Below are 15550 nucleotides of genomic sequence, written 5' to 3' on the forward strand. Positions count from 1 at the left end.
ACAGAGTGGGGCTGTGGTGTCCCTTGGAGTTGTGGTGGTAAAAGGAAAGAAGAAAGCAGCTGAAGATAAGGGCACTATGGGAACAAGATAATTTTTTTTAAGACAAATCTTGTCCCTCCCACCACAAAAAGTGCCACTTATTAAAGCAACTACACTTCAGTGAAGCCACAGAAGAGGGTGCTGTTGAACTGAGAAACCTAGTAAGTCAGCTTACCTCTGTTCACCCTCCATTGCAAGATAACTTGTTACTGCTGATTCTAAAAAAGCCAATACAAATAATCCTCAACAGAAAAAGAAGCCAGCACCTTTACAAAGTTACAATAAGTATAAAACAAAATTAAAATCAAACTTTCTTAGTAAATTACACACACACAGAATGAAAGCACAAATACAAAGGAAGGGAAGAAATCAAAGAAAAATTACGAAACAGGAAAACTGAAATGAAACATCTGAACACGAATAACATATTAAACAAGCAATTGCATTATGAAAGGACACCATGAATCAGACATTCAAAAACTCACAGTTAAAATGGACAAACAGGAAGATATGTGAAACAGCAGCTGACTGAACTCGGGAAAGTAAATGGTGAAAAGAGACAAAAATCATCTCAGAAATGAAACGTAAATTACAAGGTAGACAAGGGAAGATAGATATTCCAAAAGTTCAGTAAAAGATGTAAAGAATAGAAAAAGCCAAGGAAATAAACTGAAATAAGAGAAATAAAAAGGATCAGAAAGAGAGAATTTTCCATATATTTAGTTCAACACCTTGAACTAGGAAACAAGTGGAAAATTAACAGATATGGTATTTAAAGTTATAGTAAAACTTTTTTTGAAATAAAATGAGATCTGAATTTCCATACTGAAAGGACTCCTGTTTCCTGTGTACCTGGGAAACTTGATCTATAACAATCAACTTTTAAGATATAGTATTAGACCTTAAAACAAAAGGGAAAATAAAGGCCGCCTGAGCTTCTAAGTCAATAAATTAGTAATTTAAAAATTAAAAGTAATTAAAAATGAAAATAATTAACATAGAACCAATTTAGCATCACACTTCTTGATATCAAAATAAAGCAAGAAAGCAATGGACATGTGTTTTTAAGAAATTATAAAAATGAGTAATCATTTTAATTGATTATGAAACATTGGATAAGTAAAATACTCGTATATCCACAGTGATACTCAAGATTACTTGTGAATTGCATTTGGAAAAAGTGCTGCAGTTATTAAGAAACATTTCAGACGTATCCTTGGTTGATAAACATTTTGCTGAAATACTCAGATGTGAACTGTCACGATATCTGCAGCTCACTTTTAAATGATCCCGCGAAAATAATATAAAAAATATAGAAACACGTTTGCAATTTTTCATAACAGCTACATGGCATTTTAAAAAGTTATTCAAAACAAATTGCCAGATTTCAAATATTTTTATATACCTAAAGAATATCTTTTATATTGAGTAAGAGACATTTTGTGATAAAAAAATGTATTTCATCTTAGACATTGTTTTAGATTTTTGGAATAGCCAATGAAGAGTGACTTTGTCATATTTATTTTATACTCTTAGAATTAATGTCAGTGATTTTATTTTTTCAGAAGATATTTGTTAAAACTGCTGGTGCCTTAACAGGAATCAAGGCACTGGAATCAAACTGCACAAGTGGTCACTGTATTCTTCCCACCATTGACCACAGTAGAAAAGAAACAAACAAAAATACATCATTTGCGCTTAAGAATGTCCTTGATAAGGAAGGAAAAATATTGAGTTGTTCGCTTTTTTATTCTTGAGTTGTATTTATGCATTCTTAATACAAGTCCCTTTTTGGTTATATGATTTGCAAAAAGTTTCTCCCATTCTGTAGACTGTTTTTTCATTCTTGATTGTGTCCTTTGAAACAAAAGAGTCTTAAAATTTGATGATGTCTATACAGTTTGTCTGTTTTTTCTTTTGTTGCTGTGTGTGTGTGTGTGTGTGTGTTTTTGAGACTCTTGCTCTGTCTCCTAGGCTGGAGTGCAGTGGCGCAGTCTTGGCTCACTGCAACCTCCATCTCCTGGGTTCAAGCAGTTCTCCTGCCTCAGCCTCCAAAGCAGCTGGGACTACAGGTGTGCACCACCACACCTGGCTAATTTTTGTATTTTTAGTAGAGACGAGGTTTCCCCCTGTTAGCCAGGCTGGTCTTGAACTCCTGACCTCAAGAGATCCACCCGCCTCAGCCTCCCGAAGTGCTGGGATTACAGGTGTGAGCCACTGTGCCCTGCCTGTATGTGTTTTTTATACATAATGTAAATAAACTTTTAAAAGATACACTGTGAAATGCTTTAAAGCAAGTTGTGTTTTTTTTTGGTCAGTGAGTATTTACTTTAGTTTATTTTTTAATTGAGGTAAAAATATCTAATGCTAATAGATGTTAGTTTGATAGGGTTGCCATAACAAAATACCAGAGACTGGATGGCTTAAACAACATAAATGTAATTCCTCACATAAATGTATTTCCTAGTCTGGAGGCTAGATGATGTCAGCAGGATTGATTTCTCCTAAGGTCTCTCTCCTTGACGTGTAGACGGCCATTTTCCTCTAGTGTCTTCATGTGATCTTTACTGTCTCGGTGTCCTGCGCTCCTCCTCTTTTAAGGATACCAGTCATATTTGAGTAGGATCAACCCTAATGACCTCATGTAAGCTAATTACTACTTTAAAGACCCTGTCTACAAATACAGTCACGTTCTAAGGTACTGGTGGTTAGGCTTCAAAATGTGAATTTTGGGGTTTGTTGAAGGGCACAATTCAGCCCATAACAAACACGTAACATAAAACGTATCATTCTAATCATTTTTAAGTATACACTTTAGTGGCATTAAATACATTTATATTATTGTATAACTATCATCCTCCCATCCATCTCCAGAACTTTTTTCATCTTGCGAACTGAACCTCTACCTGTTAAACAATTACTCCCCAGTGTCCCCTCCTCCCAGCTCCTGGCAGCCACCATTCTACTTTCTGTCTCTGTGAAACATGTTTTGAAGCAGTTTTTTTTTTTTCATCATTAGTGAGAATCTTCAAAGTTCTCTCAAATTAAGCTAGTTATTTTTATGCAAATTCTGCAAGATATCCACAAACTTTTACCTAGATAAGAGGTTCTTGAAGCTCTTAAATCATGTGAAAAATTTTGTCTTTTTTTGTATATCTGCCTTTTTCATGGGAGAGATTCTAGAGTTCTCATTAGATTCCTTAACTGAAGCCCTAGAGACTTAGCCAATCTTGTTTCATTTATTTTTCAAGATAATTAAAGTTTAGTAATTTTTAAGTTGATAAGCTGATGTGTAATTCACAGAAAAGGCAAAAGGAAGTTTAAATGTTTTTAGGTTTTATTGTCTTGAAATCAAATGTTTACTTGCTATTTCTGAAAGGGTCAATAATTTTAAAAATCATTATACTACATTTTCTTCATTTGAAAAGTTTTTAAATTTACTGTTTCATATTGTCCTAGCTATGGATTATATCAGATTTGTATCTCATTGTACATGTAGATATTAGAAATATTGTCTATATAAAATAACCTCTCAGAATTATTTTTATTTCATTTTATTCATATATTTATTATTCAGTCAACAAACATTTGAGTCTTTTTGATAAATATTCGATATACAAAGAAGAAGAAGACATGGGCTTCATCTTCAAGGAAGTGAAAATAATATACCTAGATGGCTATAAACAAATTAATATATTAAAAAGAAGAATAAATAAAGAATTGGTGGTTGATCCAAACAGATATAACAGCATGGGGAAACTGAGAGACTCCTGGAGGTGCAAGGCCCAATGGGGTTTGGCCAGTAGTTAAATATAACTAAAACAGTAGACTGTTAAGTAGAGAAAGGGTTGCTGGAGATGAGGCTTGAGTTTGGTTGGAGCCAGGTTTTGAAGACCTTTAAGTGCTATGAAAGAAATACCCTCTTTTGGACAGAGAATTCTGAAACATTTTTGTCTCAGAGAAAGACAGGATCTGAGAACATTAAGTGATGCTAGCTCATTTTAATGCATAGTTACTTAATGTAGTCTGAATACTTTTATAGTCATTTAAAATTTTTCAATGGTAGTGTTTCAAAGATTACTGATAAATACTGATTATTTCAAAAACTTAAATATATGCATTTTACTATATTTCATATTTGACATATTTAAATATTTGCTATATTTCAAAATAGTATTTGCCTTAGCTTTGTGTTTTTAAATTCTCTTTTTCCAGCTATAAGGAAGACCAGATGGATGAAGAACTAATGGAACCTCTGAAATATGCTGAACAACTTCCTGTAGCTCAGATAATACACCAGGTTTGCATTTCATTTTATTCTTTTGAAGGAAACAAGATTTTTAATCGCTGAGAAGTAATTGCTTTTGTTAGGTTTTTCAGAATCAATGTGCTATAGCTGAAAGGCATTCTGGGCTGTCTATCCCTATTTAGACTACCCCTATTACAGTTGAAAGTCCCATTCAAAGCACAATATTAAAAGGCTACTTGCTGTTTAACACTAGAATTCTTACTTACATAAAATATGGGATAAAATAAGGATTATCTTTTTTGCATTATTTAATTATAAAATTTAATTTCAGAAAACTTTCATTTTGACCCATCGTGTATAGTACTTAGTGACAAGGAAAAAGAGCTGCAAAAATATCATTGAGTGTAATTTTCTGAAGTCACTAAAAAGAGAAAACAATCTTGCCCTGCACCCTTTACCCCGCCCAATCACCAACCCTTGTAAAGTATAATTCTGCATGTTATGTGGGCAATTTGTTCATTTCCAATTATAATGATTTTATCATCCTTTCTACATAACTGTAATCGTTGAGAAGGCAGTGTTGTAAGCATGTAAGCTTAGACTTTGTACTACAATTTGACAGCATATGACCTCTGCCCTGCTGGGCCAGAATCTAATAATTTTAAATGTTCTGTTGACTAGAGTTATAGCCTTTAGACCTAGAAGAGATTTCAGAAACTTACATATTATAATAAATATTAAAAGCCCTTAAATGGCAGAGTTTCTCAGAATTGTTATGAATGTTGATTGTTATTGTTCGTTTTTCCATATGCCTTTTTCCATCAAAATAATTTTTATTTAGCTGATAGGTATTGATTAGAAGTGCCAGTTATAACTTTATTAAAAGAAACAGGCTTTTACTTTAAAATGTTGGCTATATATATTTTTCACTGACATTAGAATTTAGTATTGCAATTCTGTGAGAAATTACAAAAAATGATCAGAAATTTGCACCTTTGGGAAGCTCGTCTGTGCTTGGTAATCAGGTCCAGTTTATATGTCAGGAATTCCCTAGTGTTGTCAGAGCTTAAATGACCTAACAGTCTGCAAATGTCACATTTAAAATTCTGTCTTCATGCCTGACTCTCAGCATAAATGAATTAAACAGCAGAGCAGGCAGCAAGTCAATATGTTCTTAACAGTAAGAGTGAGCAATGAAACAGTTTGTGGTTTGCTCAGAATGGGTAAATAGAATCTGCCCAGAACAGTTCACCTAGAATAAAATCTGAAAAAGGAAACAAGAATTAACCTTTAAGATGGTTGACCAGATGAAATGTCAGTAATATTTTTATAGCATGGATGAACCAATAAACTACCTGGTTTATGTAACAGCTGCATTTGGCTGTTATACACTGTGTGAATTCCAAGGTAAAAAATTTTTGACCCTGGTGAAAATTTTAGATTGTGATTTTTTTGGCAGTACAAGAGACTTTGTTAATTTTAACACTGAATTACAAACATTATATTAAAATTCAGTAGCACTTGATTTTACTAAATACCTATCTTTAAGAAATTTTACACAATAGGAATTTATGTATTTTATTTTTATTGAATAAAATGAATTCTGTTCTCAGTTAAAGAGTAGTCAGGATACGTCATTGTTAATAGCAGACTCTTCATTTATTCCTTTTGTTATTTCCCTTTTTTGACAGTACTACAACTTAAGGACTGTTACCATTAGCTGGTCCAACTGGTCTTTTAGAAACATAAGAGTTATGTTGCCAGAAATTAACTGCTAAGTCCGTTATTTAAAAGCAAATTTTGGCCGGGCACGTGGTACCCCATGCCTATAATCCCAGCCCTTTGGGAGGCCGAGGTGGGTGGATCACTTGAGCCCAGGAGTTCAGGACCAGCCTGGGCAACATAACAAAACCCTATGTCTACAAGAAATACAGAAAATTAGCTGGGCTTAGTGGTACGTGCCTGTAGTCTTGCCTACTCGGGAGGCTGAGGTGGGAATATCTCCTGGGCCTGGGATCCAGATTGAGGCTACAGTGAGCTGAGATTGTGGCACTGCACTCCAGTCTGGGTGACAGAGTGAGACCCTGTCTTGATAAATGAATGAATGCATGCAACTTTTTTCCTAAGAGAACAGTAATACATGTGATAATTAGGTTCATCTAGTTTTACAAAAGCTTTTTGATCTATATCTAAATTATAGCATTATTGTAGTGTATAATCTCCCCCTGTAACTATTTTCATGAGAAATAATCTTATACTTTACCTACACCTGTTTAGGAGCTCATGTCATTTCTATTTAAGATAGAGTTACTTATTTTTATGTCTTATATATCCTATTTTATCATCTTTCTGGACAGTCTCAGTTTCTTGATATTTCTTTTAGCATCTTGCTTTGTACTGTGTATCCATATCTCTAAATGGATCGATAATGTATTTTTAATGGTATGTTGAAAGCCAGGACCACCTCTTTTCCCTACTACCCAGGCACCAGAAGCCAAGGACTCTCACTAGTAGCACAGCTTAGAAGCTGCAGGAGAGATGGAGGCTTTCAAAGCAGGGACAGAGGCTGAAACAGAAGGAGAAACTTGAGAAATAGAAGAGAGAGGAATGAGCATCAGTCATTTCAGTAATTCATGTCTTGTGTGTGATATTTAAACTGCTTTTTACAATCAGGAGATAGGATTCTCACTACTACCATTTTATGCTGTCAGATTATTTACCATTTTTCTAGCCGTCCTAGAAAATATGACTGTATACCTAGGAAACCCAGGAGACTCAGGCTATGAGCAATAAAATTAATAAGACAATGTGATGAGATAGCCAAATAAAATTGGCTTCTTAAATAAAATTGATAGCTTCTCTGTATTTGCAGTAAACACACAGAAATGAAAATGGGAAAATTTTTCTGTCACAGCAGTGAAGAGAACTATAAAATAATTACAATTAGATTTAACAAGTAAACCATAGACCTGTATAATAAGAATTATGGAAAGTACTGTGTTTCAGAAACAGAAAGACATACCAAGTAAACAACATGATGAAAGTATAAGTGTAAATTCTCCCAATTTAGCAATTCTAATTAGAGTAGAAACAAGTTTTTCTTTTTTAATGTTAGGAAAAAATGACCACATGATTTATGTGGAAGAACAAATGTCCAAGAATAACCAAAGAAAGTATGTAAGAGAGGCACTTGTTTTACCGGATATCAGAATATTAGCCTAATGCAGCTGTAATCAGATGAATATTATATGGACAAAGGAATAGACAAAAGGATCAGTGGAACACATGGAGGAGTGAATTTCAAACTTTATGGATTCCAATTCATGATAAGAAATATTTATATGCATAATGACTTTTGATGTGTAGGGTGGTTCTGTCTCTCACAGTCCACTGACTCAAATGTTAATCTCCTTTAGCAACACCCCCACAGACACACCCAGGAACAATACTTTGCATCCTTCAGTCCAATCAAGTGGACACTCAGTACTAACCATCACAAACCTAGATACCCTAATACGTATATGGTTTATATAAATGATAAAGGTGACATCACAGATCAATGGGAAATTAAAAGATAATTCAATAAATTATGCTGAGACAATTGATTAACTACTGGAGTGGGATGCTATGTTCTTGCATCATAATACATGGAAAAGTACATTCTAATAGGATTAAAACTTAATGCAAAAAATGCGAAATGGCAAAACAATTAGAAAAGTATGTTGGCAAAATTTTTGGATGAGAACTTTCTAAGCATGAAAATTGTGGGAAAAACTGCAAAGGAAAATTGATATATTTGACTTTGTAAAAATGTAAAATTTCTATACATCGAAATGAAAAGGCAAACCAGCCTGGGCAGCAGAGTGAAACCCCATCTCTACAAAAAAACCATAAATTAACCGGGCATGGTGATGGGCACTTGTAATCGTAGCTACTCAGGAGGATGAGGCAGGAGGATACCCTGAGCCCAGGAGTTTTTGAGGTTACAGTGAGCTGTGATCACGCCACTATATGCCAGCCTGGGCAACAGAATGAGATCCTGTATCAAAAAGAAAGAAAGAAAAGAAAAGGCAGATATCAAAGTGGAAAAATATTTTCCTCATGGAATTAACATCTTCATATATAAAGAGCTCTGATAGAATGACAAGAAAAAAACTGAACAGCCTAATGAACTTACATAGACTCACACAGACATGCTCAAAAGTTGAAATAGCAGAGCATAATAAACTGATAAAAAACATGTTGATGTTCATTAATGATGTTAGAATTGTTTATTTTTATCAGAAAATTTCATTTTTTTTTAACTTCAAGCAAATATATGAAAAGTAGTAATACTCAGTGATGCCTGAGGCAGTGATACTACTGGAGGAGAGTATAAATTGGCATAAATTGAGGACACTGTGGTAATTGGTACCAACATTTGCAAGTATGTTTATAAACTAGTTAAGCATGACAGGTTGAAGACATATTTTTATGCTTTATCCTCCTGAAGAACACTACTGAAATGAAAACAAAGACATAAAAATAGATAAACGCCAAAAGACAAAGAAAATGGAAAAGAGAGTGACAGATGAGAGTGGTAACACAATTTGGAAGGAGAAAAGTAGTTGGATAAATGATAACCAATTTAGCAGAGTGGAAAAGCTGAGCCCTAACTTCTATCACGCGGGAGCCCTGTAAGAACCAGCCAGTTTATACTGCAGAACTCTGGGAAGGTAGGTACCAGGCACCTCAGAGGTTGGGTCCAAAGAGAAACACCCTCTTGTCTTCCTCCAAAGTGTCTTCCTCCTGTTTAGCTTTCAGAACACTGGAATTTAGGCTTATATTTTATTAGCAGAAGATTGAGGAATTCCTCCCCGAAGATACCAGTCAAACCAGAAAGCAATGGAGTGATGTCTTCAAAATTATGTGAGAAAATCATTTCCAACTTAAGGTTCTATTCATTTCCAAATTATGGTTTAAGTATCATTCCACGTCTCAATAGATAATTTTTCTTATTCATCCTTTGTCAAGAATCTACTTGAGATATGATTCATTAAATGAAAGAGCAAACCAAAAATCCAGAGGGGAAATTATCCAAGGCACAAGAGATTGTGCCATCATGGTGAGATGCTAGTGAAATTCCCAAGTTTATGGTGAAGTGCATCCTGAGGTGACAATTGTGTAGAAGTTTAAAGAGTAAAGAGTACAAATTGGAGCAAGACAATGAAGGACTCCAAGATGGGTGTCTGCAATCAGTGGAATGGTGGCAAATTATCTAATGTGTCTGACCGTGTTAAAAGAAGTTTTAAAGTTGAGTAGATTTAGTTAGAGCAACAGAAAGTTAAGTGAACAGGGTAATGAAGCAACTATTAGTTTCATTAGTAAAAGTTATGTTAATACAAGAAAAGATATATTATCAATATTTTATGTCTCAAACAATAGTTACATAGTTATAATTATGAAACAATTATTTAACAAAAATGTGTGATGGTAAGTATGATGACTCGACTGTTAATATGATTACTCGACTGTACTATGCTATGAAAGGCATCAGCAGTATGGTGTGAACTCAGTAAACTAAGTACTGAACTTAAACCTCCCAGGAGTCTCTCTGTTCTTGGTCCTGATGACTGTTATTTCTATTGTGACACTAAATTTATCTTTACTATCTCAGCTTCTTATATTAAGCAAGCATACACACACACACACACACACACACACACACACAGAGACACATTTAAACAGCTTGTTTAGAAACCTTTTGGTAGATGCTTGCCTGCTGGGGTTTAAGATGTGTGAGAAATTCGGCCAGGCACAGTGGCTCACGCCTGTAATCCCAGCACTTTGGGAGGCCGAGGTGGGCGGATCACGATGTCAGGAGATCGAGAACATCCTGGCTAACACGGTGAAACCCCGTCTCTACTAAAAACACAAAAAAATTAGCCGGGTGTGGTGGCGGGCACCTGTAGTCCCAGCTACTTGGGAGGCTGAGGCAGGAGAATGGTGTGAACCGGAGAGGTGGAGCTTGCAGTGAGCCGAGATCATGCCACTGCACTCCAGCCTGGGTGACAGAGCGAGACTCCGTCTCAAAAAAAAAAAAAAAAAAAAAAAAAAAAAAAGGATGTGTGAGAGATTCAATTCTGGGAGTCACCATTATGAGTCAATTTTATCTTCATGTATTTAGGTCCCTCCACTAAGGCAGAGGCTCCGTGTAAACAAAGCCATAAACCCATGTATGCTTTAAAAAACTTTAACTTACTCAAATGTTATATATCAGTGAATACCTTGTCTTGGTGGAGAAATATCTATTGTTTTCCCCACTGTGTTCTTAACCATCTTCTAGGCTTTCTCTGTTTCCCCCTATTTCAGATACAAGACCTCCTACAAATCCTTTAATATTTTGATAAGATTAGTAGATTGCAAGATTTCCATTTTTAATGCCCCTCTGCACACTGTACATGATGGTGGTACAGTATCACCTTACTATTCTCTTTTTTTAAGATAAGCTGCGCAAAAGATTAGAGCTGTGTATCCATTACAGATTTAGTTTCTTGGAGAGAAGTACTGGGGTCTCCTGCAAGACTCTTGCTTAAAACATAGAAGATTATCTTGCAAAGTCTTGTTTCATCTGTTCTTTGTTACTCCTTTTTAATCCTAGAGATAATTTTTTCCAGTGTAACCAGTTCATACAGTATCCTGGTGTGTCCGTTGTTGCTCTTTGAGAGTATTCTAGGTATTTGGATGGGACAGTTCTTTCATTGTGCAGGACTGATCTGTGCATCGCAGGATGTTTGGCATCCCTTCTCCTTCCAAATACTGGTTGCCAGTAGCACTGCTTAGTCATTGTGATGCTAAAAAAAAAAAAAATGCCCTCACCTTTTCTGAACTCCTCCCTGCCTGTGGAACACAGTACCACCTCAGGTTGAGGACCAGTACAGGTAATTTGAATTATTTGCAGTCTCTGCCCATACACAAACATTTTATTTGTATAATAAGCCTCTTACTCTTATAATTGGGATATTTCAAAATATGTATAGTTGAGAATCTCTTCTCACTCTTCTGCATTCTGAAATGTTGTCCTGGGCTCTGTAATTCTAGCTCCTTACATTATATGACATGGATTGTGGTAATTTTTCAATTCTTCTGTTTTTGTTTATCATTACTCTTCATGTTGTTCCACTGTTGCAATTTTGGCATTTTAGTGTTTTTCCATTACAGTAATACCTACCCCATTACAGCTGACTTTACTAAAGGTTGACTGAAGTGTCTATCAAGTAGAAATCTCTGCCACCTTCTTTTAAAAAATGTGCATATTGAATTATCAATATCTGGAAACTCATCAAAAGGATGCTGAATCCCTAGCACTCTGTCTGCCTCAGGACTGACTTATATTGCTTTAAAATCTTGTAGAGCTTTCCCTAACCATAGCAACTTTAAAACTGATGTCTAGTGAAAAATAATACATTTTTCATTTATTTTTATTCAAGTGATAAGGCAAGTAATGAAAACTAAACTTTTTGAAGGTCATGGGCTAGTCTCTTAATATCAGATATGTTTTTAAATTAATATAAATTAACCTCAGCTTTCATATTATAACTTATTACAGCCCCTTCCAAAAATGTCACTTATCAAGGAATAAATGCAAGGGTAAAGCTGTTTGAGAATGACAATCAACATTTTAATAATTATCAACTTTTAAGTTTGAAAATTTTTGGTCCACCTACAAATTTGTCATTACATCCCTTTTCTGATATGTGAAATTTCTATAATAGAAATGGAAATTGTGTCACTAGTCATAAGTATTCCCAAGCAGAAACAGATACCTGTTTTCACCAAATTTATGAAGATTTTTAAACTAGGAATACTTGAGGAAGCATCTGTTTCTTTTCGTTTTTGTTGTACAACTGTAAATAGGTGCAAAACATATTTTACAGTTGATAATGATAATGATCACCCAAAAATAACTAGTACCGTTGATGAAATTGTTCCCATTTTATACATGAATTAACTGAGGTTCAGAATAGTTTAAATAATTTGCCTAAGATCATCCATCTTATGAGTGGGATAGCCAGTATTTGATTCTAGGTCTGTTTGACTCCAAAATTTATCTTCTTAACTACTGTGGTATACTTCCTCCTTATGAACATTTTTTCACAAAGGCTTTGTCTCCAGAAAATTTTGATGAAGGAGGTGTCAACAGGTGTAATTCATGTTCTGATTAATTGAAAACGTATTTTGGAAGAATAAATATCGGCAGATTTAGTTCAAAATTCTTCAGCAAATGAGTATCCATTTATTTAGATAATGGGCTAAAGAGAGTCACCTTCTCAGTGCTGTTTGCAATTGCTTTCTTCACCCCAGCTGCACTTGACTTCCCAAAGAGGGTTTAAGACATGTAGAGATATGAAGAGATGTGGGTTCAAAAAATGATAGGGGAGAGTGCTAAAGATTAGCTTTGCTTATTTAAAATTTTGCCTATGGATGGCTCACTTGAAAAGAGAAAGTTTTTGCTATGTGGTCACCTATTCTGAGGTGCATTATAGTTTAAATGGTGCAATGGCCTTAAGAATTTAATAGGCATTTGTGAACTATCTGGATAATCTAGCCACCATTCATAACACGATTTTCAATAAAATCATTTTTAATTTACATAAAACTGATGATAAGGAGAATGTTTAGAATATAACTCATTCACTGGTTGAAGATTGCCTGTACTATTTTTTTTTAATCTCTTCCCCACTACTGTGGGGAGCTCATAGTGGAATGTCCAAAGTTGTGAGAAAAATGAGTGTCAAAGAGCCTTGATAAGCATTAACTTATGAGTGGACCTTGAATACTTGAGAATTAGCTACATACAACTAAAACAATTAGTAATTAAAAACAACTAGACAGATACACATCTTCACAAGTCATAGTAATTTAGAGTTCATCACATTTAGAACGCAAACATCCCTAAGAATATTAGACATTTGACCCTTCGTATTGCTTTGAATATTAAGATACTTGGTAGTAATTAACTTTTCTCCCTTTCTATTATATCTTCATCAACTTAGTTACTAAGAAAGAGGCTTTCAGAAAAGTTTTTGGTGCTTCTTCACAAATAATATGTAATAAATTTTTCTTTTAAAAATTTTTAATGAATATTAAAGACATTAAATATGCTTTATAATAGATTTTGATTTTAATAAGACATGATAGAATCATAATGACTCTTCTAAACTGAGTTTTGATCCTTTAAAATTCATTGTAATTTTATAAATATGCCAGATATGAAGAATGTTTTCTTTTTCTGTTGTCCCTTATGCCAAAATGTATCACGTAGCATCTGATATATGATTAGGTTTTTTTAACTGTATTTGTTTTAAGGGCAAAGTGTAAACCATAGTATTAGGGGCATATGTATGCTTTGCTGGAGGATTGTTGGTTTTTAATAAATGTTGACTTTCTGGAAGTTGAGGTAAGCAGTACTGAAAGTGAGAAAATGGGCCCTTTTCAGCTCCAGGGAATGGAAAAGTGGTGCTTCTTGGTTCTCTAGCTGTATATTTGTACCTGCTTTTAAGGTAGAGAAACTGTACAGGGAAAAAAAGGTGCATTATACAGTGAAGAAAATAGAATGAAATTATTCATGCCCAACGCATCCTGTTTTTCTAGTGGGATGGTTTTGACTTACAACGTAATAAGGTAAGTTAACATCTTAGTTAAAGGAAGGAAAAAGATAGGCATATAATAACAAATTGATAAAAGAAAAAAGTGAGGAAAATACATTGTTACTTTTATCAATTTGTTATTATATGCCTGTCTTAACATCACTGAAATCCAGGGATCCACCAAAAACATTACCAGAAGTATCACTGGTAACGGGGGATCTCTTCTCATGTAGATACAGAAACTGACTGGATAGAGACAAATTAAAACACAGTTCCCTTCAGTCTCATGCTATATTCTCGGCAGTAGTTTAGATACTGACTTGCAGCTGATGGAAATAATGTAACTAGGAGTTATTTAATCTGCCATCTAAGTTGACCTGAAATCACCTTAATGTGCTTCCTGATAAGAGTTAAGATTATCATTCTCTTTAAAACTGGTATATGCATGTCAGAAAAGTCACATTTTATATTAAAGGAATCAATATCTTTAGTTACAGATTTTTAACATTCACGGTTAACTTTCATTTTATCGTACCAGTGATGTTTGGTGGGTAACTTGTGTATTACTGTGTCAGTTATCTCAGATTATAATTTCTGATCATTCTTAGATAAACACAGATTTACCTTTAAAAGACTATTTTACTTTAATCTACATTCATATATATTTAGCAGTGCCTAATCAGTGTATTTAATTATTTGATTTTGTGTATCTTTTTTATTTACCAATTCTATATCCAAGGCTATTAATACTTTGCGAAGACAGAATAGTATCCATGTTACCTAGTTTTGATTAACTAAGGTGTTTCTAGTTTAAAATATGCCAATAGATATCTTAGTCTTGTGAAATAATTAATGTTTACTTTTTTTTAATTTCTTCATAATTTTATTTTATTTTATCTTATTTTTTATTATTATACTTTAAGTTCTAGGGTACATGTGTACAATGTGCAGGTTTGTTACATATGTATACATATACCATGTTGGTGTGCTGCACCCATTAACTCACCATTTAGCATTAGGTATATCTCCTATTGCTAACCTTCCCTACTCCTTCCACCCCACAACAGGCCCCGGTGTATGATGTTCCCCTTCCTGTGTCCAAGTGTTCTCATTGTTCAATTCCCACCTATGAGTGAGAATATGCGGTGTTTGGTTTTTTGTCCTTGCGATAGTTTGCTGAGAATGATGGTTTCCATCTTCATGCATGTCCCTACAAAGGACAGGAATTCATCATTTTTTATGGGTGCATAGTATTCCATGGTGTATATGTGCCACGTTTTCTTAATCCAGTCTATGACTGATGGACATTTGGGTTGCTTCCAAGTCTTTGCTATTGTGAATAGTGCCACAATAAACATACGTGTGCATGTGTATTTATAGCAGCATGATTTATAATCCTTTGGGTATATACCCGGTAATGGGACGGCTGGGTCAAATGGTATTTCTAGTTCTAGATCCCTGATGAATTGCCACACTGTCTTCCACAATGGTTGAACTAGCTTACAGTCCCACCAACAGTGTAAAAGTGTTCGTATTTCTCCACATCCTCTCCAGCACCTGTTGTTTCCTGACTTTGTAATGATCGCCATTCTAACTGGTGTGAGATGGTATCTCATTGTGGTTTTGATTTGCA

The 15550-nt window shown here is 34.5% G+C and overlaps 1 protein-coding gene across 1 annotated transcript in view; it reads left to right on the forward strand.

Annotated features, from left to right (window-relative positions):
• Positions 1 to 15550, forward strand: part of PIGK (phosphatidylinositol glycan anchor biosynthesis class K) — a 127391-nt gene that overhangs the window by 90089 nt on the left and 21752 nt on the right. The window contains exon 10 of the mRNA XM_054480412.2: positions 4255 to 4339. Within this exon, the coding sequence (XP_054336387.1) occupies positions 4255 to 4339 (85 nt within the window). The remainder of the gene's footprint in view (positions 1 to 4254; positions 4340 to 15550) is intronic.

The sequence above is a fragment of the Pongo pygmaeus genome, chromosome 1 (assembly GCF_028885625.2).
Source record: "Pongo pygmaeus isolate AG05252 chromosome 1, NHGRI_mPonPyg2-v2.0_pri, whole genome shotgun sequence".
In the NCBI taxonomy this organism is placed as follows: domain Eukaryota; kingdom Metazoa; phylum Chordata; class Mammalia; order Primates; family Hominidae; genus Pongo; species Pongo pygmaeus.